This window comes from Crinia signifera, chromosome 1 (genome assembly GCF_055691185.1).
Source record: "Crinia signifera chromosome 1, ASM5569118v1, whole genome shotgun sequence".
In the NCBI taxonomy this organism is placed as follows: domain Eukaryota; kingdom Metazoa; phylum Chordata; class Amphibia; order Anura; family Myobatrachidae; genus Crinia; species Crinia signifera.
The window spans coordinates 71,317,255-71,342,894 of record NC_139217.1 but is presented as its reverse complement, the minus strand read 5'-3'; the positions used below and the strand labels follow the sequence as shown (position 1 = coordinate 71,342,894).

The 25,640-nt window shown below is 42.7% G+C and overlaps 1 protein-coding gene across 5 annotated transcripts in view; it reads left to right on the top strand.

Annotated features, from left to right (window-relative positions):
* Positions 1-25,640, top strand: part of SLIT2 (slit guidance ligand 2) — a 260,597-nt gene that overhangs the window by 196,173 nt on the left and 38,784 nt on the right. For 3 of the 5 annotated variants that reach the window (XM_083161416.1, XM_083161415.1, XM_083161420.1), the window contains exons 9-17: positions 806-944; positions 8,363-8,434; positions 9,982-10,053; positions 13,136-13,207; positions 15,250-15,393; positions 15,565-15,728; positions 16,666-16,689; positions 22,487-22,504; positions 24,258-24,408. In XM_083161416.1, the coding sequence (XP_083017542.1) occupies positions 806-944; positions 8,363-8,434; positions 9,982-10,053; positions 13,136-13,207; positions 15,250-15,393; positions 15,565-15,728; positions 16,666-16,689; positions 22,487-22,504; positions 24,258-24,408 (856 nt within the window). The remainder of the gene's footprint in view (positions 1-805; positions 945-8,362; positions 8,435-9,981; positions 10,054-13,135; positions 13,208-15,249; positions 15,394-15,564; positions 15,729-16,665; positions 16,690-22,486; positions 22,505-24,257; positions 24,409-25,640) is intronic. The other 2 variants (XM_083161418.1, XM_083161417.1) reach the window with 1 other exon arrangement.

Genomic DNA, 25,640 nt, shown 5'->3' with positions numbered 1-25,640 from the left:
GTGTAGCACAAGGGCACTTTTCTGTAAAAAAAACTCAAGAACTTAGGGTACAGCCACAGTGTAATAGTCATCGGGTGGGGAAGACAGCATAGATGTAATCTATATTTTTTCTATATTTATAATGCTATAATAGACTAGGATATTACAATACTCTACAGTTATAGTTATCGTAGCATATGTACATACAGTAACATAGGTAGAACATAAGAGAAATAAGCCCAAAACTCAAAGCAATAATATATAATATCATAAATAATAACAGTATTATACTGGGTACCACGGGTGTGCAAACAAACATTTTGGTAATAGGTTTTGGTTGCCACCCTAGACCTATCCTGCCATTGTCGTCTCCCTTGCGCAAGTAGGGTAAATACAGATAAATAAGCAGAACAGAGCACAGTGAACATTTATAAGGGATAGCCAGTAATATGTGCATTATTTAGGGATTTTATTTTGTCTCCAACTAGAAAACTGGAGCAATCCTTTAATACAAGGCCAGCTCGATCTGTACTGACATTGATTGTGTTTATTTTCTTTGTACATACCTTTCAGATGAGGACGAAGGCAAGTCTTTTTTACTCTCTATTTAACTTTTAATCCTCTTTTACCGTACACAACTTATTCAGCTTTGGTAACATGAATTTATTCCAACTTTCTTTTCTGTTTTGTTTAATTTTACCTCTTGGTATAAAGTGTATTCCATGTAGTACGCACATGAAGCGTTGATATTATATGGTATATCTTTTGAACTCTACATACTGGTGGTAGTATTATTATGGCTAATTACTATACATTTATATGACAGGTCAGCAGTCGTTCATGGTGTCTTCGTGCAGCGTCTTGTACTGCCCAGCTGCCTGCACCTGCAGCAATAACATTGTGGACTGCCGAGGAAAAGGCTTAACGGAGATTCCTACCAACCTTCCCGAGACAATAACAGAAATGTAAGGCCTACGGCTTTGTGATGTGTGTATTGTACAGCTTTTTCACATATCAATACGTCCTTCAAGTGTGTTGTTCTTTATTGTATAATAACTGACAAAGTTATGCCCCGTACACATGGTTCGGTTTGGTCTATTTTTCTATTGATTTTGCTTATATAAGCAAAATCAAATAAAAATCGAATAACAATTAAATGGACATCGAACATTTTTTAGCCAAAATCAATGCTAATTTGATCCCAATGCGCAGCCCCGCAGCATCGAAATAGAATGCTTGTGTCTACCTTTTCTCAATGTTAACCTAGACCTGGTGTAGCATTTTCCTTGAACCCAGTGTCCTGGACGAAAGATATTGACGAAAGATATTGATGACAGACGAAAGACGAAAGATCTAGATACTGTCTATAGGCTCTTTTTGAAAGATATCCAAATTGAGCTGCATGCACAGTTGATGAACAACCTTGATGAACAACTGGCGGGTATGCCCATCATCATTCGTCTTTCGTCGCAAACGCAATGAAAGATATTTTGACCAATTTCGTTTAGAATGGCTGAAATGAACGGAATTGGTCAAAAAAGTTGGTCAAAAAAATTGTACAGTGTGTATGCACCTTGAGTAATGAGTGCACCTGGGCAGCAGATAGGTTGTCTGGAAAACGTGAACTGTTGGTAGCTCTCGAGGACTGGAGTTGGCTACCAGTGATCTAGACCATGTCAACCTTGTCATGTGTTGACCTTTAGCCTGTCGACCAAAAGTTGTCAACCTATTCACTGTCAACCTAATTACTGTTGAGCAATAGACTGGATACCCAGACTGCTTGGTGTGGCATTATTTGACCCATGACCGCCATGGTGTATTGGTATGCAGCCAGCTGTCTCTATGGATTTGGCACTGGGTAATCTATGTTTCAAGTGGCACAGATCCTTCCATTGTTCTGATGAAGTTAGCTTTGGGGGGGTCAGTCGCAAAAGATTGTGTATTAGGGTTTGAAAAGGTATCTCTAGGCCCCCTATAGTTGTGTTCATGTGGGAAATGACTCCTTTAAACATTCAGGGGGGTGCTACCACGGACAAAGAGATTAATCATTGAGTAGGACAGGAAAGAATTTGTCTCGATGTGGTGCACCAGTAGGGAGAAATAAACAATCACAATAAAATATACCGTTTATTATTTTAAAACTGCAACGTATTTATTAAAAAACACATATAGGATAAACAAAATGAAGATAGTTTTTCGGATTATATTGTCTATATACTGTATATACTGTATATGCTGAGGTTCCTTTGTTAATTATATCAGTATATAGATATATAGGGCCAGATGTCCTATATGTGTTTTTTTATAAATACTTCGCAGTTTTAAAATATACTAATAAACGGTATATTTTTATTGTGATTGTTTATTTTTCGCTACTGGTGCACCACATCGAGACAAATTCTTTCCTGTCCTACTCAATGATTAATCTCTTTGTCCGTGGTAGCACCCCCCTGAATGTTTAAAGGAGTCATTTCCCAAAAGCAATAGGAGAGAGCGAGACGGTAAATTAGTGTTAGTAAAACATATGGATGGGTAATGTGAATGGGGTGGGCTGTATTGTGACATTATTATAAGTGTGAGTTAATGAGAAATAGGTATTACTAAATAAGTGGCAGAAGGGAAGGTATAGGGAAAGTGTTGGGGCAGAAAAATATTTACCTAACAAATGATCAGTGGGCATTTCTAGCATGGGTGTCAGTTACTTGGGCATACTGTGGACGAAGGGTGCCATGTAGTAATCACTACAGTAATATAAGACCTTCTGCCTGCTGTTACCCATGTTCCAAGGGACGATCAGACAAATCTTTGACAGGGCTCAGACAGAGCAATAGTGATCTTCTTGCCTGGTACAAGCAACCAATGGGTTAAAACATGTATTTTAAGTGGAAGCATTGTGAACCGTTGCTGCAATTTCCTTTTCTGCTTTGGGTTATGTTGCCCAGATGGTGCATCCTCCAGTTTCCAGCATAGGATATAAAGTGTATTTGGATTTACCTGCTCAGCAGTCAAGTGAATTTATATGGACAAATATAGAGCTAGAGCTGTGTGTCTGCAGGGAGATGGAACATCCGGAGTGAAAGGTGGAGGCACTGAATGAATAATAGATTGGCCCACAGCATACACAGGGGAAAGTAGCACCTATCTGACCCAGCACATCGCCTATCACTGTATGTTCCTACCCCTGGGATAAACCCAGGACACCCATGTCAGTGCACAGGCGTGGGCTTGTCTGCCTTCGTCTATCTATTGTAAACTGTATTCATTACAAAGTGTCAGACACCACAAATGCATTAGTATCTAAGTCATGCAGGCATCAATACTCGGGGGTGTCTGTGGTCATAGACCGATACACATAACTCCCATAATACAGTTTACTTTCACTCTGTCCCATACATTTTCTGGCTACTTATGTAGTAAATGGGTAACCAGTTTGTACCTATGTTTCTATAGCCCTCCCCAAGCACTCTCCCTCACTCTCTGCTCCTCACCCTCTATCCCTTCCCAAGCACTCTCCCTCACTCTCTGCTCCTCTCCCTCTATCCCTTCCCAAGCACTCTCCCTCACTCTCTGCTCCTCTCCCTCTATCCCTTCCCAAGCACTCTCCCTCACTCTCTGCTCCTCTCCTTATATCCCTTACCAAGTACTCTCCCTCAATCTCTGCTCCTCTCCCACTACCCCTTCCCAAGCACTCTCCCTCACTCTCTGCTCCTCTCCCTCTATCCCTTCCCAAGCACTCTCCCTCACTCTCTCCTCTCCCTCTATCCCATCCCAAGCACTCTCCCTCACTTTTTGCTCCTCTCCCTCTATCCCATCTTAAGCACTCTCCCTCACTCTCTGCTCCTCTCCCTCTATCCCTTCCCAAGCACTCTCCCTCACTCTCTGCTCATTTCCCTCTATCCCTTCCCAAGCACTTTCCCTCACTCTCTGCTCATTTCCCTCTCCCTCTATCCCTTTTCCAAGCACTCTCCCTCACTCTCTGCTCCTCTCCCTCTATCCCGTCCGAAGCACTCTCCCTCACTCTCTGCTCCTCTCCCTCTATCCCGTCCGAAGCACTCTCCCTCACTCTCTGCTCCTCTCCCTCTATCCCGTCCGAAGCACTATCCCTCCTCTCTGCTCCTCTCTCTCTATCCCTTCCCAAGAACTCTGCCTCACTCTCTCCTCTAATTCTTTCACGCGCATTTGCGCTCTAACCTTTTTGTTCATCGTCTCTCTATCCCTTCCACATGCACTCTCACCTTCTCCTCTGTCACTCATTCCCTTTAACATATTCTCTCTCTCTGCCCCCCCTTTTCAGTTTTTGTACTTTCTTCTCTGTGCTTCTTTTTACCCCCCCCCCCCCCACCTCTCATAGAACCATATGTACTAAGCTTAAAAAGTGATAAAATGGAGAGTAATAAACCACCAGCCAATCAGCTCCAAACTGCCATGTCACAGGCTGGGTTTTAAAAATGAGATGCAGGAGCTGATTGGTTGGTGGTTTTTCACTCTCCATTTTATCACTTTTCAAGGCTTAGTGCATCTCAACCCTCTCTCTTTCTCTCTCTCTCTCTCTCTCTCTCTCTCTCTCTCTCTCTCTCTCCCCTACTCTCCCTCTTTCTGGTTATCCATGACCTGTACATTATTCTCTGATTAATATCTGTATTTGTACGTGGAATTGTCTTCCTTTACACATCAGTGCTTTAGTAATAATTGGGGAAAATCAGCATTGCATGTCTTCGTGTCATTTATCTGATTGGCCTTACTGAGTTTATAGCTGCAGACTACCAAACTTAAGAATATGAAAAACCATAAAAGATTCAATCACAACATATTTGTCAGTGCTCAGAAATCCTAGCAGGATTATTGTGTATTATGGTTTCCTGCTCACCACGTAATCAACATACCCCAGCATTTGCAATTTCTTGTCAGGACGATGATGTATTATAGCCAATAAAATTCCTGTCATACTGACTTTTATATCTATTTTCTCATGGTGCTGATAACAGAGACTGGACTAAATAATTTTTAGTATATGAAAGCAGAAATAACTTTTAAAGACAGCGATGCAATATCACAGCAGCCATATTGCAATAAAAAGACATAATAATAAAAAAAAAGGTCAAAAAATACACCAACATTTCCAAACAGAATGTCATAAAATGAAAAGCATAGCTAATAAAGGTAAACCTATATGGGGGGTGGGAGTTATATAATTCTATCTGAACCAGTTGTGAAGATGGTGATATAGTTTCACTTATACTGACTAACTCTTATTTGCCTACCCTCCTGTTCAGTAGAAAGGACTTGGACCAACTGGAGAAGGGAGCTTCCATCAGAGCCAGTGTCCCAGCATGCATTTGGTAGTTTATTGCCCATTACAAGTACTTTCTCATTGGCGTGATATGTGGCAATGAGACAATGAGAAATGATAGTTATCTGGACTACTTTGCAAATATTGATAAATAGGCTCCTATTTCTCTATAGAACCATAGACTCCTTTACTTCAGTTTCCAACACATTCCACAATTTTTCTATATTAAGTTATACTTAAAAGCAAGGTCACATTATCATTGCTCTAGGGTAATGGTTCCCAGCCTCGGTCCTATAGTACCTCTAAGGCTGGGGCGCAGCGGGTCCCATTCAGGGGAACCCTCTAGGCCGAAAGGAGTCCTGCACACAGACTCCTATGTGGCCGCCCACACATTCGTGTGCCGCACTTTGTTTTCCCTGAATTCCGGTCGGCAGTGGCTGGATCCTGTTCTGCATGATCCGACCATACTGCTGTGTGTGACCCCACACAGCCTCTTTGCGGCCACGCAGGTCCCGCTGAATGGGACCTGCTTGGCTGCTATGCGTGGGCCCAGTTCAGGTGTTCCAAGTCTCCCAGCCAGTGCTCTGTGTATCATCAACTGTCACATTTCAAAAATCCACAGGTAACCTGGAAAATGTGAACTGTTGAGAGTACTTGAAAAACGGAGTTGGAAACCACTGCTCTAGGGCAATGGTTCACAAGCTCCGTCCTCAAGGCATCTCAACAGCCCAGGTTTTAAGGCTATCCATGCTAAATCAGATTGAATGAGGTACTGATTAAATACCCTGTGTCCAAGAATGGTTATCCTTAAATTCGTGCCTCGAAGACCTAGTTTGGGAACCTCCGCTATAGTGTCTTTATACATGTATTGTCTAGTGCGCTACTATAGCCTAGAAAAGAGGGGGAAAAAAGTCAGAATCAGCAACTGCAAATCAGAGTTCAGTAGACTTCACCTGTTATAGATCTTCCTAGTGGTTCTAGACCCTGGGCATTACACTAGGTTGCTTTCAAGCCAGTAACAGGTCTGGAGGGAGGAAATCTGAGTTGCAGCTGAGTGTGCGATATAAAATATGCAGAACATATCTAGAAACATTTATCACTTTCATTCTTTACCTACTTGAAATTCAAAGAGTTTTCATGAAGGGAAAAGCTTGTTTTGTCTCCCCGGTTCTGCACGCTGTGCATGCTGATTATCAGGCCCTGATCACAAGACAATGCCAATCCTGTTTATATCTGAGGTCGTGCATGTATACATCAATGCTATAGGATTAATATTTCCTTTCTTACATCTGTTCAGAATAATGTGTAGCTGGCCGATATCCAGCGCAGAGCTCAGTGTCTCACAAATCATCTTCAGGACAACAGTTAATTTTTTGTTTTGTCGTAACCAACCATGAAATGCGATCTGCTTAAGCCTCTTCATTCCCATGAATATCTAGAAATATCACCTAGCTAAGGACTGTGTGAATTTTTGGGGATGTGGTTGCTGAGCATTCTATATGGATTCTGTTACACAAAAAAGATAAGACGGCATGAATTTGCTGTAACCCATAGCAACCGATTACACTAAACTGCAGAAGGCTCTGATTGGTTACTATAGGATAAAGCACATCACTGCCTTGCACATAATTTTATTCGATGAACTGTATGCAATTTGATTGCGATGTTTAGAGTTGCTCTTGCCTAGGAATTACAGGGCAACACAATCAACCTCTATGGCAGTGTTTTCCAACCACTGTGCCGTGTCAAACTAGTGTGCCTTGAGCTGTTCTCAAGTGTTCCCCCAAACCTAGAGATGCCCACACTCGTTTACCGCCACCACCACCAGTTGAACTGTTATTTACTGGTCTCTTCCTGCTCCAGTCCTATCTCTGTATCCTGGGCATACAAGACCACCCACTTCAGATGTCAGTGGGTTCAGATCTGTATGCTGGCCCCTCCTCTTTTCATCCACTATTTATCATTGGCTGTTGTTGCTCCCGCTCTCACATAGGCCAGTGTCAGTCCCGGTGTCCCGGTTCAAGGGCTTGTTGCTTAAGAAGCTGCCCGGAGACTGCATAGGACAGGAATCAGATTTAGAGAAGACGAGTTACAGGGAACTAGATGAGGATCTGCTTGGCTGCCCTGCTGTTATACTCTCTTTACTAGCTTCCATTGGAAACATAATGGCAGCTACGCAGTGACTTGTATTGTTTTCACATGAAGGCTTTTTTTTAACTCTACCCCCTGGGGCATTACACACTTAAAACTATTGGAATTGGCATAAGGTTTCTCCTGTGTTCTGTAAGCATATGAGCTGGCATAGACTGTACTGTGTTCATCTGGGGGTCAGTGTGTTTTATTTTTGTGTTCTATGGTGGACAATGTAATTGATTTTTTTTTTATGTGGGGACCAATGTGATATTTGTTTTCATGTGAGATCCAATTTATTTTACTTTTGGTACCTTTGGGGACCAATGTGATATTTGTTTATCATGTGAGGGCTAATGTATTTTATTTTTGGTACCTTTGGAGACCAATGTGATTGTTTTTTTTTTTTCATATGGGGGCCAATGTTTTTTTGTTTTCCAGTGGGGGCCAATGTGTTTCCCTGTGGTGGTCTGCTGGTGTGCTGTGGCAAGGTTGAAAAAATCTGCCATGTTGATTGTGGCAAAGTAATAGCAGTCCTCAAGTGGTTTCTTGGACCACAACCAATGCCCTGAACTGCAGATGGTCATCTCTGTGTATTATTTTTTTATTTTTGTTATTAAAGGTCTTTAAGTTGAGACAGGTGAAATTATTTTACTTTGGTAAGGAAAGCAGTGAAACACATACTAAATACGCTGGGAGCTGTATTCCAAAGACAGCTGGCCCCGCTTACATCTGCTGTACAGTCATGGGTTATAGTGGGCTGTTGAAAAATGTCAATGGTTAGGAAACCAGCTACACCCTTTAACTGTTTAAGTGCTTCAAACTGTCTTAAAATGTAATTTTTTAATTGCAAATGGTTTGAGGCAACGAGTAATTTGCCAGTGTCCCACACATTTACACTGGGCCAAAGCTCTTCCTGAAAGCTCTGAAGATTTATGTGGTCAATGTTGTTTTCCCCTGCAGGAGATTAGAGCAAAACTCAATCAAGGTCATTCCTCCGGGGGCTTTCTCACCGTATAAAAAACTGCGAAGAATGTAAGTAACAAGTCATTTCAAACAAGTCCTTTAATGGGGGTCACGGCTATTCAAAAATATTCTCTAAGCTTTTCACAGATGGACGGTTAGCAAATATTATCCTCTGATTGCCACAACTGCAGGTCTCTTCCACTTGTTAATCATCTGTAACTTTAGTTTAGAATTATAAAATTCCAATACTGGCAAAACATAACCATACAGAATAAAAGGTAAAATGTTAGATGTCACTGTAGTATTCCAACGTAGAGTTTGACTCTGGTATTTTAACAGTTTTTGTGTTCTAGATTAAAACTCCAATAGGGTACCTCTCATATAATGTATACACAGTGCACACAGCAATTTCGTAACCTGAACCTATATGAATTAGAATACAGCCAATCTGATCACTAGGAATTAGTGATGTCACCAAATACTTGCCTACCGCCCTGGAACTGCTGGGAGCCTCCTGAAAATCACGTGGAGATCCTGCCCCCCAGAAAGGCCCCCCTGCCAACCCCCTCCACACACACACACCCACACAGCCCCCGCAGCAACACTTTCCTGCCCAAAACAAGTGGTTGGTCCAAAAGGGATCTGATGATGCGATTAGCACAGAATTGCACCATGGTAGCCCGACTACTGCTATTCAGTGCCTGCTTTTTTGGCACTGTATAGTGTGAGGTGGAGCCATGATGACATGTTCCTGATGACACACACCCCAGATAGCCCACCTTCCCGTATGTACCATTGGGCCATGAGTAATTTTTCAGTAAAAGCTAGTCTTCAGTCAATACATTGGACAGGGGTATTCAACATGCTACACATATCAGCATGCCTGCCAAGTTTAACATTATGTGTAGTTCCACATCAGCTGGAGGGCAGTTTGTTGAATACCTCGAAGTAGACCAATTTCTAGCACTGACTTTTGAAATTTCCTCTTTGGAAGAAGTCCAAAGAGGAAATACAAGTGGGCGGTACTGGGGACAAGAGTGAACAATTGCATCATTATGCTCCACGCCCTCACACAAAAAAGGCTGAGATTCGCACACATTTCAGTAGGGGGCAGGGCTAAAATGACATGATTACCATAGAATCCCATCACTAGGCCCTGCCCAACTGACCCCAGATTCCACTGTATTTATCTCCCCATTCTGCCCAGAGTGACTGGTAGGCTTGCTGACCTGCTCAGCAGAAGATTTGCTAGAGTCATCCATACCGGCAGGTCCTGTGATATCACAGCTTCCCGGAGAGCTGCATCATCAGCTCTTTGACCTGCATCAAATCCTACAGAGACGCTGTTTTATAGATGTCTGTAATAAAATATGGACATAACAGTTTTATTTTCGATCAGAGCCGCAGTGGAATGCCAGGATAACACTGAATTATGCACTAAACCTCCATGGTTGATATCTTAACATTACAATTCTAGGATTTAGTGGTCCTTTTATAGCCCTTTACGATTGCTTTGAATTAACATGGATAACTGTGATGACCGGTCAGAATTTTGTCTTGAAAATGCTACTTTTAGGATGGATATAACCTGATCATAAAACTGTTTCTAATTGCAGTGATTTAAGCAACAACCAGATATCGGAAATAGCCCCAGATGCTTTCCAAGGCCTGCGTTCCCTCAACTCTCTGTAAGTGCAAATGCCCCTCAGAGGATAGAGCAAATTCCAAGTTTATGTTGCTTGACAGTGCTCAGCCTATTTGTCCTGCTATAGAATATCTCCTGTCCTGTCCTCTACCAACTATAAAACACGGCTCCGCAATGTCACTGACATGAAAGTGAATCCAGTCTTTTGAATACGTGATTGGGTTCAGAGAAGTCACTGGGTGGTTATAAATCAGTTACAGCCAGTGCCATAAATCCGCCGATACATTGATTTTTTTTTTTGTGTTGCAGCACTGAAAATTATAAGAGATTATTTCTGGGGTGTTATTAATGTAGTCGGCCTGGTTAGAAAACCTAATCACATTGCACTAAATTACGTACGCAAATAAACAAAGTCTACAGCAACACATATGTGTGCATACATTTGGATTTGTGAGACATCAGGTCATAAAATATGTAATAACACATTGACTACAGTAAATCCTGTTATTACGTGGAGATGATCTATTTGCTGCTGACACACAAGAATAGGGAATGAATCCAAAGCATTCTGACAGCAGATCCATTGGATGGGGGTAGTTCCAGCACCCAGCTGTTTATATGTACCATATCGTATGACTGGTAAACATCTTGGGGACACTGTTCAGGGGAAATACAGGACATCCTAAATGGCTGCCTCGCCTGGCACTTTCAGGGGTAGGATGGGTCACTGTGGAATTATTTACTTACTGTTCTTTTGCTCTTATCTTATCCATTGTGTGTTATCAGTTCCGGGTGTTGCCCACTCTGCCCAGCATAATCCTATATACTGTAGTGCATCCAAAATCTCACTTTGATTCCTTTGTTGGTATGATGATGAATCCCTGCAGGTGATGATTCAAAATGGCTGCCATAACCTTTGTATCAATTCCATGGTCTCTTTATTTAATGCAAAATTACCCCACTTTATTGTATTCGTTGACTCTGTATTAAATGTGTTCCGGGAATCTGTTAAGAGACTTGAGTCCAATTGGAGAAAGAGCGCTATATAAATAATATTATTATTATTACATTTAGTAAGTTCCCAACAATAGCCACTGTACGTAAGGGTACATAAGCATGTAGGGTACACAATTCCATATGCCTAAATCACTTAAAGACTACAAGTGGATGTGATTTACATATCAACCAATTAGATTCTATCCTTTATACTTTGTAAATGATAGTTTGTGTGTCTCTGAAACATTGCCATCTGTTGGCAGCGAGTGAAACTACATCTCTTTCTCTCTCACACATGCACAAACACAGAGGCAATCACAAGGTAGCAGACTGGGTTTCAAAGCATTTGCTTCAAGAAGACTGACTAGTCTATGATAATTGGAAAAGGATATAACTAAATTAATTATGAAGTATAATAATAGTTTAGTGATAAATAGATTACCGGTACTCTGGGCCAGGTGTACTAAAGATGAAAAACATGGAGAGTGATAAACCACCATCCAATCAGTTCCTAACTGCCATGTCATAGGCTGTGTTCGAAATATGAGAGGTAGGAGCTGATTGGTTGGAGGTTTATCAATCTCCATTTTATCACTTTTCCAGGCTTAGTACATCTCACCCACAATCACAGCAGTCCATATTGGCCTGTTATTTGTTTAGTAAGGCCCAGAACCTAATATTTATACAGTGTACAGGCATCACCTTCTATATTATGTTGTATTTTAGGGTGGACAATTTTATGACAGTAAGCAATATAGCTATTTCTGTTTTGCTGCACAATATACATTGGGGCAGATGTATTAAGCCTTAACAAGAGATAAATGCAAGGGTGATAAAGAGAGATAAACATCCAGCCAATCACATCCTAACTGCCATGTTATAGACAATGGGGCAGATTTATTAAGCTTGGAGAAGAGATAAACTGGAGATAAAGCGGAGAAAAGGTAAAAGGAGATAAAGCACCAGCCAATCAACTCCCAACTGTCTTTTTCAAACACAGCTGATTGGCTGGTGCTTTATCTCATTTTACCTTTTCTCCGCTTTATCTCCAGTTTATCTCTTCTCCAAGCTTAATAAATCTGCCCCAATGTTTGAAGTCAGTAAAGAGCTGATTGGCTGGACGTTTATCTCTCTTTATCACCCTGGCATTTATCTCTTGTTAAGGCTTAATACAACTGCCCCATTGTTAGGTAGAAAAAAGCTGCCAAGGAGAGCTGTTCCATACTGTTCCGTACTGTTTCATAATGATTTCTTGTGTTTGGGAAGTCAGACACCCCTAACATTAGGCACTTGCCTTCTCCGTTTTGTTTGGAATTGTGTCCTGTAGATATTGCTGAGAATAAGTCTTAGTAATGTGTGAGAAGAATGGAGTAGACAGATATTAATTCCCACACACCATGTAATAGGTCAGAGTTCACTTCCCGTAACAGTCATACTGTAAACACGAGTCACTTAGATAGATTAGCAGACATTAACGGACTCTCATTTTTGCTTGCTGTTGATAAATTGATTCCAGAGGTGAAGATTTATCAAATACGTTTTTTTCTTCAGGGCAATCATTTATTTTGGAGCGTTATTTTCATATTGCGGCATCCAGTATTCCATCATGGGATCTTATGACAACATACATTTTCTCTTAACGGGCACCTGCCCTCAAGCTCCTGCCAATTCTGTTTTAGCTAGTATAATGTTGTCTGTACATGTAGCTCAATCTGACAATCTCACCAGTGACTGCAAGTACGGAGTCAGGGGTGGGTGACGTCACTGACCGATATGGTGAACCATATCGGTCAGTGTGTATGCCCTAAATTGTTCTATTGCGGCACCGCCGATGGTGGCCGCGGGAATCGCCCAGTGTGTACCCAGCCTTAGTTCAGGTGTGCACTTCCGCCAGCTTAGATGTGGCTGATGTTATGCCTGGACACAGGCTTTTTTATGCTTCCATCTAAAAGTTTGCGGCATATCACCGGGAATTGAATTGTAACTACCTCCATCTCCCCCCTGAGACTTGTTTAGTTTACTTTTTTCCTTCTATTAAATTTTACTTTAATGGAAAAATAAATGTGTATACAGTACTTGCAACATTTACCAGCTATAACTGATATGACTATATTATTATCTTTTTATAGGGTTCTCTATGGAAACAAAATCACAGAACTTCCCCAGAATGTGTTTGAAGGACTGTTTTCACTGCAGCTCCTGTAAGTATCCCGTAAGGTCCACAAGCTGGTTTGTGTCAGTGGGATGTAGTCCTAATCCCAGGGCTTGCTGTTGCTAACATGTACCAAATTACTTGTTTCTGAAGAGAAATAATACATTCTTATACATGGCTCAGTAGGAGTTGAGCTGTAATCTGATTTCTTGCACTTATTGCAACCCCATAGCGTTGGTGAAGGGTTCAGTATATGATGTGGACATTCATAGGGGTGGAATTTACTAAGATGGAAGATCTATTTCACATGGGATATTGCTATGGGCCCTGGGAGCCCCCTTTTTTGCTGGCCCTGGGCAAGTGCCCTTTCCGCCTGGCCCTAAAATGACCCTGCATAACAGATAACACATTCAGACAGGTGTCAGAAAATATGACCCATACCAGGGCCGTGTGGGGTTCTGACATCTAAATCACCTGATCCTTAAAATGTGATTTAGAATTGTTTACTGTTCCGTATAAATTCCTGCCTTACTCCCTTGTTTAGCTGACCTGAACTCTTTACCTCCTGGCACCTATTTAATGGCCAGCTCCAGCATGTGGGGATAACTTGCTGAACTAGTGATTACCTTTTCCCTTTGAAGTCACGACTGGCTTGTATTCAGCATAGCTAGACCTGTGTATTGTACACGGAGCGGACTCTTCACCTGCTTTTCCCATCCAGAGTGAGCAGCCATAAGCTGCTAGGAAAACATTGCTCTACCTGTACAAACTCCTTCTCAGAACACATCCAGTTTGTAAACCACTTAAAAGGAATAAGCTTTTCCGACAGCACCTTGGAAACAACACAAATATTCTACCTCAGCGCACAATGCAATGTAGTGTAAGCGAATTATACTAATAAAACCAAAGCGGATGCAGGTAAAACCTGCATTGGCAGCTAATCTCCTACAACAAAAACCTGCATACCAAACTCATTAGGATTGCATTGTCCTTATTGGTCAGCCATTTTGTTAGAGCACTTTTTACATATTGGGTCAAATGTTTTACTTGACTTTGCACTGATACCGCTTTTGCCCCATGTATAACTGCGGAGATGTGAGGTAATTGCGTCATTATCAGTGCTGCTATCTTTACAATAGCACGCTGATATGTGGGGGCAGTGTATGAATGGTTATTTGTACTGACCGTTCCGACACCTGCAGCTATCGATTTTGACAGGTGGCGTTGCCGTTCACCACAGCAGAGACATCACTGGTCCCTGGAACGCACAGGAGATCTTGCTATAATAGTGACATGTTGCGCAAGTTCAGTGCGATTTCCATGTGGAGAGACAGTGCACCAACACTAGACTGATGCACTGTGCGGGGCATTCATAGATCACCTGAAGGGAGTTTTGACTCCCCCCACTCCGGCATCCGAGAAGTTAATGCGTTTCATCACTAGTTCTTCCCTATTTGCCTCAGTAACAAGTCAAAGCTGGAAGAGTTTTACCAGCACGATTTGTCTAGGTATAATACATCTGCCACTCTGCTCTCCAATTATGAAGGGGCAGTACTGGTGGGCAGACCTGGCAGCATTTTCATGATTTAAATAATAGAAAGTATTGGAACACATTCATGGCACAAACATAAGTTTCCGTAAAATCCTTATAAATGTGACAAAGTTTGAAGTAAATCACCTTTTTAATGTGTGCCTTATTTGATTTGATACTATTAATATGTAAAGAACAAAGCCGAACATACATAAAATATCACTGTAATACCCATCTCCCAAGTACCTGTAGCTATCAGGTGTCATAGACCCACACCCTGTGTAGTATGCAGAGACGGGACATTGAAGTACTTGTGTGGAGTGGTCTCATGGTTTCCCTTCTCATCAAGTTCATTCATTTCACTCATGTGAAGTTACTTTGTAGTACGCCCGGTAGGGAATACCAAAAGCCATCTTTCCAAACATTTCTTACAGAACACTTTGTTGGTTGTGTGGCATGGGTCATGACGACAAAGGGAAAACAAAAGGTTCTCTTATTGAATGTTACAGCTGAAAGAACATGAGACAACTTCGTAATTCATGTTATCCTTGGTTCACCAGATTGCTGAATGCCAACAAGATAAACTGTCTGAGGGTAGGTGCGTTCCAGGATCTGCACAACCTGAACCTTCTCTCTTTGTATGACAACAAACTTCAAACCATTGCCAAGGGCACATTCGCAGCTCTACGTGCCATTCAGACCCTGTGAGTATTCTCATGCCATGGTGGTTGGGGTTTGTAGGTATGGGAAGTCTGACAAAGAGGGGATGTTGCTGATCTGTTTAATTTACTTCTATTTTGCGTCCTTGTTTTAAAAATAAAATGTTAATCCCGAATAAACATGTAAAATCGCTCTCTCTCTCTCACTCCTGAAAGGCATTTGGCTCAGAACCCATTTATCTGCGACTGCCATCTGAAGTGGCTGGCGGATTATCTCCATACAAACCCCATTGAGACGAGTGGTGCCCGCTGCACCAGCCCCCGCCGACTGGCAAACAAAAGAATCGGGCAGATCAAAAGCAAGAAATTCCGCTGCTCAGGTAATTTGCTTAGTTCAGTTTCCTTCTTTACGTTTGCCAAAAAATAGTCGCCCTCGATGTCTCAACAAAGCAGCTAGTCCTCTTCTGTACGGTTGAACATCGTAGGACCTTTCTTTGTCATCTGTCATCTAATAGAGGAGAAGAAATCAATTGAGAACAGGCTGTGGGTGATCACTGAATTAACATTGATATTCTTTTCTCGTTTAAGGGAAACACACTGAGGACAATGTTAATGTGGGCATTGTGGGCCATAACGACGTGTCCTAGTCTTATAAAGCTGTGTAATCCTGCCGCCCTGTGCCATGGGTTTTCAAAGCATGGCAGAGAATTACAGATTCAACACTTATGAAACATAACACATATTTGGCGGGGTGGAATGCCTCTCGAGTTCAGTGGCCAAATGGGTTGCCATCCGTTGCATGTTGCATTGCAGGTGGGGCTGATGTAACATGTGCAAAGAGAGTTAGATTTGGGATGGTTATATTTTTTTATGTGCAGGGTAAATACTGGCTGTTTTATATTTACACTGCAATCTAGATTTCATTTTGAGAACACCTCAAATCTAAATCTCTCTGCAAATGTTACGTCTGCCCCACCTGCAGTGCAGCATGGTTTTGCCCAGTTGTGTGCTTTTTTGCTTTGCTGGAATCAGGCCTCAGATCTGTATTATATGCTATCCAGCTGCTGCATGTGTCTTTCTTATTGTGGCTTCTCCATAACCAGCATTAGAGAATTGCTTATTGTGTGTGACCCATATTCATGTCTGACCATATTTGTGTACTCTTGCCTCACTAACAATTCATTAGTGACTGTGGTACACATACATAAAATGTATAGCTGATCAAATAACAATTGCAACCAATAAGTATTTGTCCGCTTGCTGCAATTCAGATGCAACTTTCTATTTAGTTTTTCTCTGTTTTTCTTATTTGCGTAGCTAAAGAGCAATATTTCATCCCAGGTAGGTTATATTGTGCGTTAGGGTTTCCCTGACTGGTTATTGGTATGCCCAGATACTGTAGGATTCTTGCATGCACGTGTCAGAGAGGTATCCTCCTACCTGCATGGTTTTCCCTGTCTGTTGGGTCTGACAATCTCTACCTCAGACGTCTAAATACCTAATAGTGTTTTGTGTTACATATTCGCCAGGTAAAAATCCAGTTTTGTATAAAATTGTGTATTCAAAATCTTAAAGGTGAACTTGATTGCCACAAAGTTGTGTCACCTGGGCAGAGTTTGTTTTGTGTTCTTCGTCCATCGATGTGGGGCCAGTAAACGTACAGTACATCTGTACATTGGGAGCAGTTGTATGACGATTAACAAGGTCATGTCTCCTTAGAGACTGTGCCACTCGCTAAATGCTTCTGCTTCTCAGTAAAAGTCAATATGAACTAGGACGTGACCATAATTCCTTAGACTTTCTTACAGATGTTACACAGGAAACTACCGCTAGTATTTGCCTTCATTTCCTGATAGCCCAGCACCTCTGTGGCTCCTTCCCTCATGCCTACAAGTATGCATTTTCCCAGCTGTCTTTCAGAAAGACAATAATCCCAAATATTCCTAGCATTTAAATAGTTCTTCTTGGGGAACACATGGGACAAGTATGGTAGCAATTATGTGCATAGCACCGCAGTGTGTGTGTGTGTGTGTGTGTGTGTGTGTGTGTCTGTGTGTGGAGGGGGGTGTACAGATAAGCACAGGGAAAATTACATACAATTAGAATGCAATCTTTGTGTAGAAAATGATAGAATATATATGCTTATCACATAAAAAAACACATTAGGAAGAAAATCTCTTCATCGTCTTCGGTTGTGGACTTACCGAAGGGGAGCTGTATTGAACCTTGGAGTGAGATAAAATGGAAAAAATGGTAAGAAAGTTGCTCAATACCACCAATCGGCAGCTTCTAATCATTTCAAAGACTTGGCTAGATAAATGTCATAAGCTGATTGGTTGCTTTGCACAACTGTATTTCTCACCAAGGCATGATACATCTCCCTCTCAATCTGCATATTAAGTTATTAACTAAATTTTGGGCTTCACATATTGGCCGGGATGTGCATTAGGATAAGAGAGCCCTTCTGTATACGATCACAGTGACAGGGCAGCCGCAGGGGGAAACGGGAAGGATCTGTTTGGGTCAGTTTTTAGAGGGAAATGTAGGAGATTCTTTTAGGCTTGTATTGGGTAATAAAGCCATGCAAAGATGTTGTAACTCACCGGTTCCAAAACATTCCGGAGCTTGGTACGTACGGGATTTCGAAGGCTTGCCGGTACTTGTTTCCTATCTGGGCGCCCACGATCAAAATCGCGGTCATCGGGGGTAAAAATCGCGGTGATCGCGGTCATCGCAGGCATCGCGGGTAAAATTGGATGGTCGCGATGCCCGCGATGACCGCGATCACCGCGATTTTCCCATAGGGAACAATGTTAAAAAGGCTGATTGACCGCGATTTCACTGTTAAATGGCTCAATTGACCCGATTTGGCCATATTAACCCTGAATTAGGCCCAATTAACCCTTAAATGTCCCCCCCAATTTTTGACGCCACCCCACGATCCACGCCAACCCGAAGCGTGGCGAGCGCAGCGAGCCCGCGAGGGGCGGCGGTACGCGTCCTCCGACCTTTTCATGCCCTACTATCCACTAGGGCGTGGTGTGAGAATATAATAGTGTGGCGAGCGCAGCGAGCCACCGAGCCCGAAGCGTGGCGAGCGCAGCGAGCCCCGCGAGGGGACGCGGATACCTTCACTGTGAAGGCCGCGAGGGGACGCGCATAATTGTGAAGGTATCCGCGTCCCCTCGCGGGGCTCGCTGCGCTCGCCACGCTTCGGGCTCGGTGGCTCGCTGCGCTCGCCACACTATTATATTCTCACACCGCGCCCTAGTGGATAGTAGGGCATAAAAAAAGGTCGGAGGACGCGTACCGCCGCCCCTCGCGGGCTCGCTGCGCTCGCCACGCTTCGGGTTGGCGTCGATCGTGGGGTGGCGTCAAAAATTTGGGGGGACATTTAAGGGTTAATGGGCTCTGTGGCCCATTTAACATTGATTCCTATGGCCAAATCGGGTGGATTGAGGCATTTAACAGTAAAATCGGGTCCATCGCGGCTTTTAACATTGATTCCTATGGGAAATCGTGAGCATCGCGTCGCGGGCATCGCGGGTACATTTATGGCCGGCCGCGACGCGACCGACGCGATTTTTCAGGTTTAACATGGTTTTCAATGGGAAAATCGCGGGCATCGCGTCGGTCGCGTCGCGGGCAGGCATAAATGTACCCGCGATGCCCGCGACGGGCGCCCAGATAGGAAACAAGTACCGGCTTGCCATACCATCCATTTATCCCTTGATATGTGTGGCCCAGGTCACTAAGGCTTGGGCCACACATATCGTTTTCACAGGATGCCGTTCAACGGAACCTGTTTGACAGTGTACAGCTTCTTGAGTTCACATATTGCCGCACATTGCCGCACATTGCGTTTTAGCCAGATGCCGTAGAACAGGATATGTTGTATCTGGACGGTGTCACATTGTTTAAAGTAGCAGGGTTTGTGGGGGTGCACCGTATGAACACATGTAGTACACAGCACATAGCCAATAACACAGTTGCAGTTATTTTATATATTATGCATGCATTTCTATGGTTCATATGTTCCCATGTTCTTTTTACCGAAAAAAATACTCACTATGAAAGATAGCAGTTACATATACTGCAAATGGTTTATTTGTACTGTAATTACATTTGTAGTGCCATGCTGAGTAATTACTGCCAGGAAGTTTACAGAGCGTAGGAGAAATGCTTCCCCCATGATCACAGCTTTATGTCCAATATCTCTAGTTCCTGGAACCAAGGAAAACTTTTACATTTTTATCAGTGAAAGCAATAGTGTGGGCATATGTGGTTCAGGGGACCATTATCCAAATTCTTTAGCCATTCTGTAATAATTTGGGTACATTGGTTATTCATAAATTAAATGAGACTAGTCACTTCTCAAAGGATACAAGAGCTGGACTATGTATTCACTTGCTTGATCCTTTTGAATATATGAGCATTATTAATATTAATATTATTTTATTTTATTATAACTGTACCTCTTCAGATTCACAATGCTAGGATTAAACAGGGCTGCCTACCCTCCTGGAATGGCCGGAAGGCTTCCCTCTCCCGGGCCCCTGAGAAAGGTGGGCAACCCTCCCGGATACCGGTGGGACCCCCACATCTTCCCCGTAGCAGCATTCATTTCCTGAGTTTTGCAGCTTTTCGGGGCAAGGCTAAAAATGCAAATCACGTAATATAGCCCCACCCTCCTCAAAGACCCATAACTTGTGAGATTTGTGGTACTGGGGGTGGAGCTTGATGATGTCTACATCAGGTCCTGCCTCCCTTGAAGTGCTGTTGACAGTCTCCTCTCAGGGCTTCTCCCTGAGAGGAGACTTTAAGTAGGCAACCCTGGGATTAAGGTTATTTAATTTCTGCATACATTCTGTATACATTCTGTATGCCAGCCAGGCCAAACAGACATACACTGGGAAGCTGCATTATCAGCCTGGCTAATGAAAGTCAAGTACTGCTTTCAAGTGTGTAAATCCTATTCACATAAAGAGCAAATGTTTTACAATGGGCACAGTACAATATTTGTTGGCCAGTTATGAGTTATCCCTGTGCTCCATTAAAACAAGTAATATTGTATTTTTGGGATATGGAATAAGCCATTTCCATTGTTGGGCTAGAGGGGGCCACGATAAACGTTTGTCTACCGATAGTGACTTTCTTTTCCGCACACTTCTGCCAGCCAGACGCCTGATGCCCAGCTCAGCCCAAATTACAAAGCAAATGTTTGATTCCCAGGGTTTCTCTTAAGTCAAAGAGGCCTGGAATAACCTGTGCATCTGAAAACCTTCCAGCTGGCAGGAAGGCTGAAATAGACTGTGTTTTACAAGACGCTAATTAATTTCTGGAATAAGAGTCCTTTTCCAAGGCAAAATAATGTAGATGCATTTATTTACCTACATGTGGATCTGATAAAGGAAAAGAGGGTTTATTCTGTATACTTAGGATGTGTACAGCATCTATCTAACCACAAAGAAACTACAGGAGAACATTTACTAAAGTGTGAGTGTTCATAAGTGAGAGAAGTTGCCAACAGCAACCAATCAGATTTATCTAGCACCTTCTAGAATAATAGGTAGAATCTGGTTGGTTGCGATGGGCAACATCTTTCGCTTCTAAAAACTCACACTTTAGGAAACTTACACCTTTGAGTGTGCTTGTTCCCTCATTTATCTCTCCCTGACTACAGTGTTGCCGGACTTCCCTTATTTATTGGGTCATTGTCATTTCGGGGGAAATTTACTAAGATGTGTATTCTACTTCACATGTGATGTTGCTATGGGCAATTAATCAGAAGGTGCTTCTTAATTATTTTGCACCCTCTAGAACAGTGGTCAGGGAACTCGGTCCTCATTACCCCACACAGTGCATGTTTTGCTGGTAACCCAGCAGGTGCACAGGTGTACTAATAATTCACAGACACTTTTGATAAGGTCCGCAGGTGGAGTTAATTATTTCACTTCAAAACATGCACTGCGTGGGGTAATGAGGACCGAGTTCCCTGACCACTGACCACTGCTCTAGAAGATAGTAGACATGATCTGATTAGTTGCCCATAGCAACATCACATGTAAAGTAGAATATACATCTTAGTAAATTTCCCCCGTAATGTTTCAAGTTAATGTTTACTCTTCGCCATCCACCATTTTAGGGTCATGATATCTCCCAAAATATGTAATTATGAATATTGTACACTACAAACTCTTTGGTATTGTACTGGTATACCCAGATGGCTCATTCAGTACACTACACAGTGCACTATGCCACTATGGGCACCCGGATGGCTCATTCAGTACACTACACGGTGCACTATGCCACTATGGGCACCCGGATGGCTCATTCAGTACACTACACGGTGCACTATGCCACTATGGGCACCCGGATGGCTCATTCAGTACACTACACGGTGCACTATGCCACTATGGGCACCCAGATGGCTCATTCAGTACACTACACAGTGCACTATGCCACTATGGGCACCCGGATGGCTCATTCAGTACACTACACGGTGCACTATGCCAAAACAGAACTTTCTCTGCCAAAGTACAACTTGTAAGTTCACAAAACCTTCAGTCACAGAGGAAGGCTGTCTTGCCCAAATCAAAGCTACAGTATAAACCAAGGGGGGTTGTGCTGAATGAAGAATGACTAAATAGTTATGTAACTTTGTAATCTCTACAAAATGAAATCTCTGTTTTGGACTGCCACACCAGACTAGTGCTTAATCCGTACTTAGCAAGCAACAGCGATGATCCGTCCAACCACAGTACTACTGTTTCCCAGTACAAACATCTGCTCCTCCCCAGGTGTCGCTCGGCAGACCCATCTGCTTCTAGAAGCACCATGGCAAACAGCACTTAGTGTTCACTACAATTATTTTTCACCCTGTATCAGAAATCCTGTGCTTCATAAATGTTGTAAGTGACCGGAATACTTTAAGATTTGTGTGTTCTTCCTCCTGCATCCTCAATAACCAGCATGTCTAGAACCGTGGTCCCCTCTGTGTATCAAGATACCCTGTGATGTGCGACACTACAGTTTTGTGTATCTCGATGCTCGGTTTTAAACCAAAAGCCAACGGTTATTTATTGCTTCTGCTGTTTACGCCTTGCTCTTTCTCCTCCCGGTTACCTTCACTTTCCAGGTATTCATCATTTGGGCTGTAAGTAACCTCTTTCTCTCAGCGTAAACATTCACTGATCCTAATGTCTCCTTTTTTCCAGCCCGATGTGTCTGTACATTATCCCTAAGCAATTGGAAAATGAATGGATTTTTGTATAATGTTCTCCATTAATTCCCCAATTCCACTTGTAACAGAAGAACAGCAAGACAATGTACATAAATGATATACAGTATATACAGCATTGCCTGTAAAAGTCACATAAAATGAAGGGACTAAGTAAGAACTGGAACTGGCTAAGACCCCGGATCCGGCATCCCGTCTGGGGGGGTGTCTTGTTCGGGGGGATGCCTGTGATAGCTTTCACCAGGGACATGGGGAAGGGGAGATTACAGCCTCTCCGTGTGGTTTAGAGACCATTCCGTTTTTTTACTACATTCCCGGACCATAAAGGGAGGCTTTATTCTCTACCTCCTCCTCTCCCTGGTGACAGATGTCACAGGCAGCCCCCCTGGACAGGACACCCCCTGGACCAGGGTCCTGTCCGGTTCCGTTCTTTACCCATACCCTAAAATTAATTATAATTCTAACTCACATAGGGCCAGATGCATCAAGCTTCAAAAAATAATGAAAAGGAGAGTGATAAAGAGCCAGCCAATCAGCTCCTACCTGTCATGTTGCAGGCTGGCTTTGTATGACAGGTAGGAGCTGATTGGCTGGTTGTTTATGACTCTCCATTTTATCACTTATTGAAGCTTGATACATCTGGCCCATGAACAGTAGCGTATACTTTGTACTGGGGAATTGGTGTGTTAACAGAGACAGTCCATTACCTTGTTGTATTCATGTCTGGTTTTTAATGTTGTCGAAAACAAAGAAAGTTTAAAAAAAAAAACCTTCCGTTTGTTTTGTTTTTCCAACTCTCCGTTTTCCTGTGCTTAATCTGCCCGGCTAATACTGATGCTACGGCAGTTTGCATTCTGTAGCAAGAATGAACTGCTGCATACAGGTATTACACACCAGCAGACTCTCCAGCGATCGTCTCTGTACCTTCTCTCCCCCCTTTTTGATCCCATCTTTGGTGTAATGGATGCACTTATGGTAACCAAGCGAGATTTTCTGTTGTGCTTGATCTAACCATGTGATTGTCAGGTATGAGTAAAACATGGTTCTGTCAAGCACCATGGAACGTCACGCAGCTTTCTACAGCATGGCAAGCTGCTGGGGCTTGTGGCAACTAGGATATGCTCTGGCGGACAGGATAACAACTGTGCGGTGCTAGCCCTTCCGTCAGCAGCAAGACCTAGAAAGGAGAATAGAGCGAACCCTTTAATCTTACCAGCAGAGAAACGGTGTCAGTATTATGCAACTGTGTGATGGCTAAACCTCAAAAAGTTTAATATGGTTATAATAATTCAATACGTCTATTTGTTAACATAAGAGCATGTGCTTCTAATTGATTTAAGCAAATTAGTACCACACTACGTGATCATAGCAAATCAATGGAAATGTAATCAGCTATAAGTTAGCCAGTGAACTGGGCCAGCAGAACGTACAGCTGTGAAAAGCTCCAGTTACATTTGTGACCTTGTTATGTTGACTCCTCTGAAACCTTTTGTACAGAACCTTTATGTGTGCTCAAACCACGGTGTGTCTGTCTCCCTAGAGAGAGTGCTTCCCATGAGATTAACTCCCTATCCTGCTCTTGTTCCTTACATAGAATTTCCACAGCTGTGACGATCCAATGTGGACGCTGCTTTATGCGTGACGTGTAATTTTTTAACATGCTCCGCAGGTACGGAAGACTATAGGTCCAAACTGAGCGGAGACTGTTTTGCTGACCAGGCATGTCCAGAGAAGTGTCGCTGTGAAAGCACCACTGTAGACTGCTCCAATCAGAAGCTCACTAAAATCCCTGACCACATTCCACAGTACACTGCTGAGCTGTAAGTACATACCCTGTATACAGCTGAGCTCTATGTACTGCCAGGGCACTGCTGAACAGTAAGTGCGTAACCCTGACCCTGCTGAGCTGTAGGCATGTTCCCTGTATGCGTGTTCCTGGCATACTCCTGAGCTGTAAGAACATTACCCAGGGTACCGCTGAGCTGTATGCGTGTTCCCGTTATACTGCTAAGCTGTTATCACATTACTTAGTATACTGCTTAGCTGTAAACACCTTAACCAGTGTACTGCTGAGCTGGACATGCGTTACTATCATGCTGCTGAGCTGTAAACACATTATCTAGTGTACTACTGAGCTGTAAGTGCTTTTCTGATATACTGATGAGCTGTAAACAAATTGCCCATTGTAGTGCTAAGCTGTAAATGCATTATCAGTATACTGTTGAGCTGTAAGTACATACATACCCAGTATACTGCTGAGCTGTAAGTACATACATGCCCAGTATACTGCTGAGCTGTAAGTACATAATTGCCCAGTATACTGCTGAGCTGTAAGAACATTACCCAGTGTATTGCTGAGTTGCGAGTTCCCGTTATACTGCTGAGCTGTATGGATGTTACCATTATACTGCTGAGCTGTACGGATGTTACCATTATACTGCTGAGCTGTACGAATGTTACCATTATACTGCTGAGCTGTACGAATGTTACCATTATACTGCTGAGCTGTACGAATGTTACCATTATACTGCTGAGCTGTACGGATGTTACCATTATACTGCTGAGCTGTACGGATGTTACCATTATACTGCTGAGCTGTACGAATGTTACCATTATACTGCTGAGCTGTACGGATGTTACCTTTATACTGCTGAGCTGTACAAATGTTACCATTATACTACTGAGCTGTACGAATGTTACCATTATACTGCTGAGCTGTATGGATGTGACCATTATACTGCTGAGCTGTACGAATGTTACCATTATAATGCTGAGCTGTACAAATGTTACCATTATGCTGCTGAGCTGTACGGATGTTACCATTATACTGCTGAGCTGTACGAATGTTACCATTATACTGCTGAGCTGTACGGATGTTACCATTATACTGCTGAGCTGTACGGATGTTACCATTATACTGCTGAGCTGTAAGGATGTTACCATTATACTGCTGAGCTGTACGAATGTTACCATTATACTGCTGAGCTGTAAGCACATTATCTAGTGTACTGCTGTAAGTGCTTTTCTGTTATAGTGCTGAGTTGTAAGCACA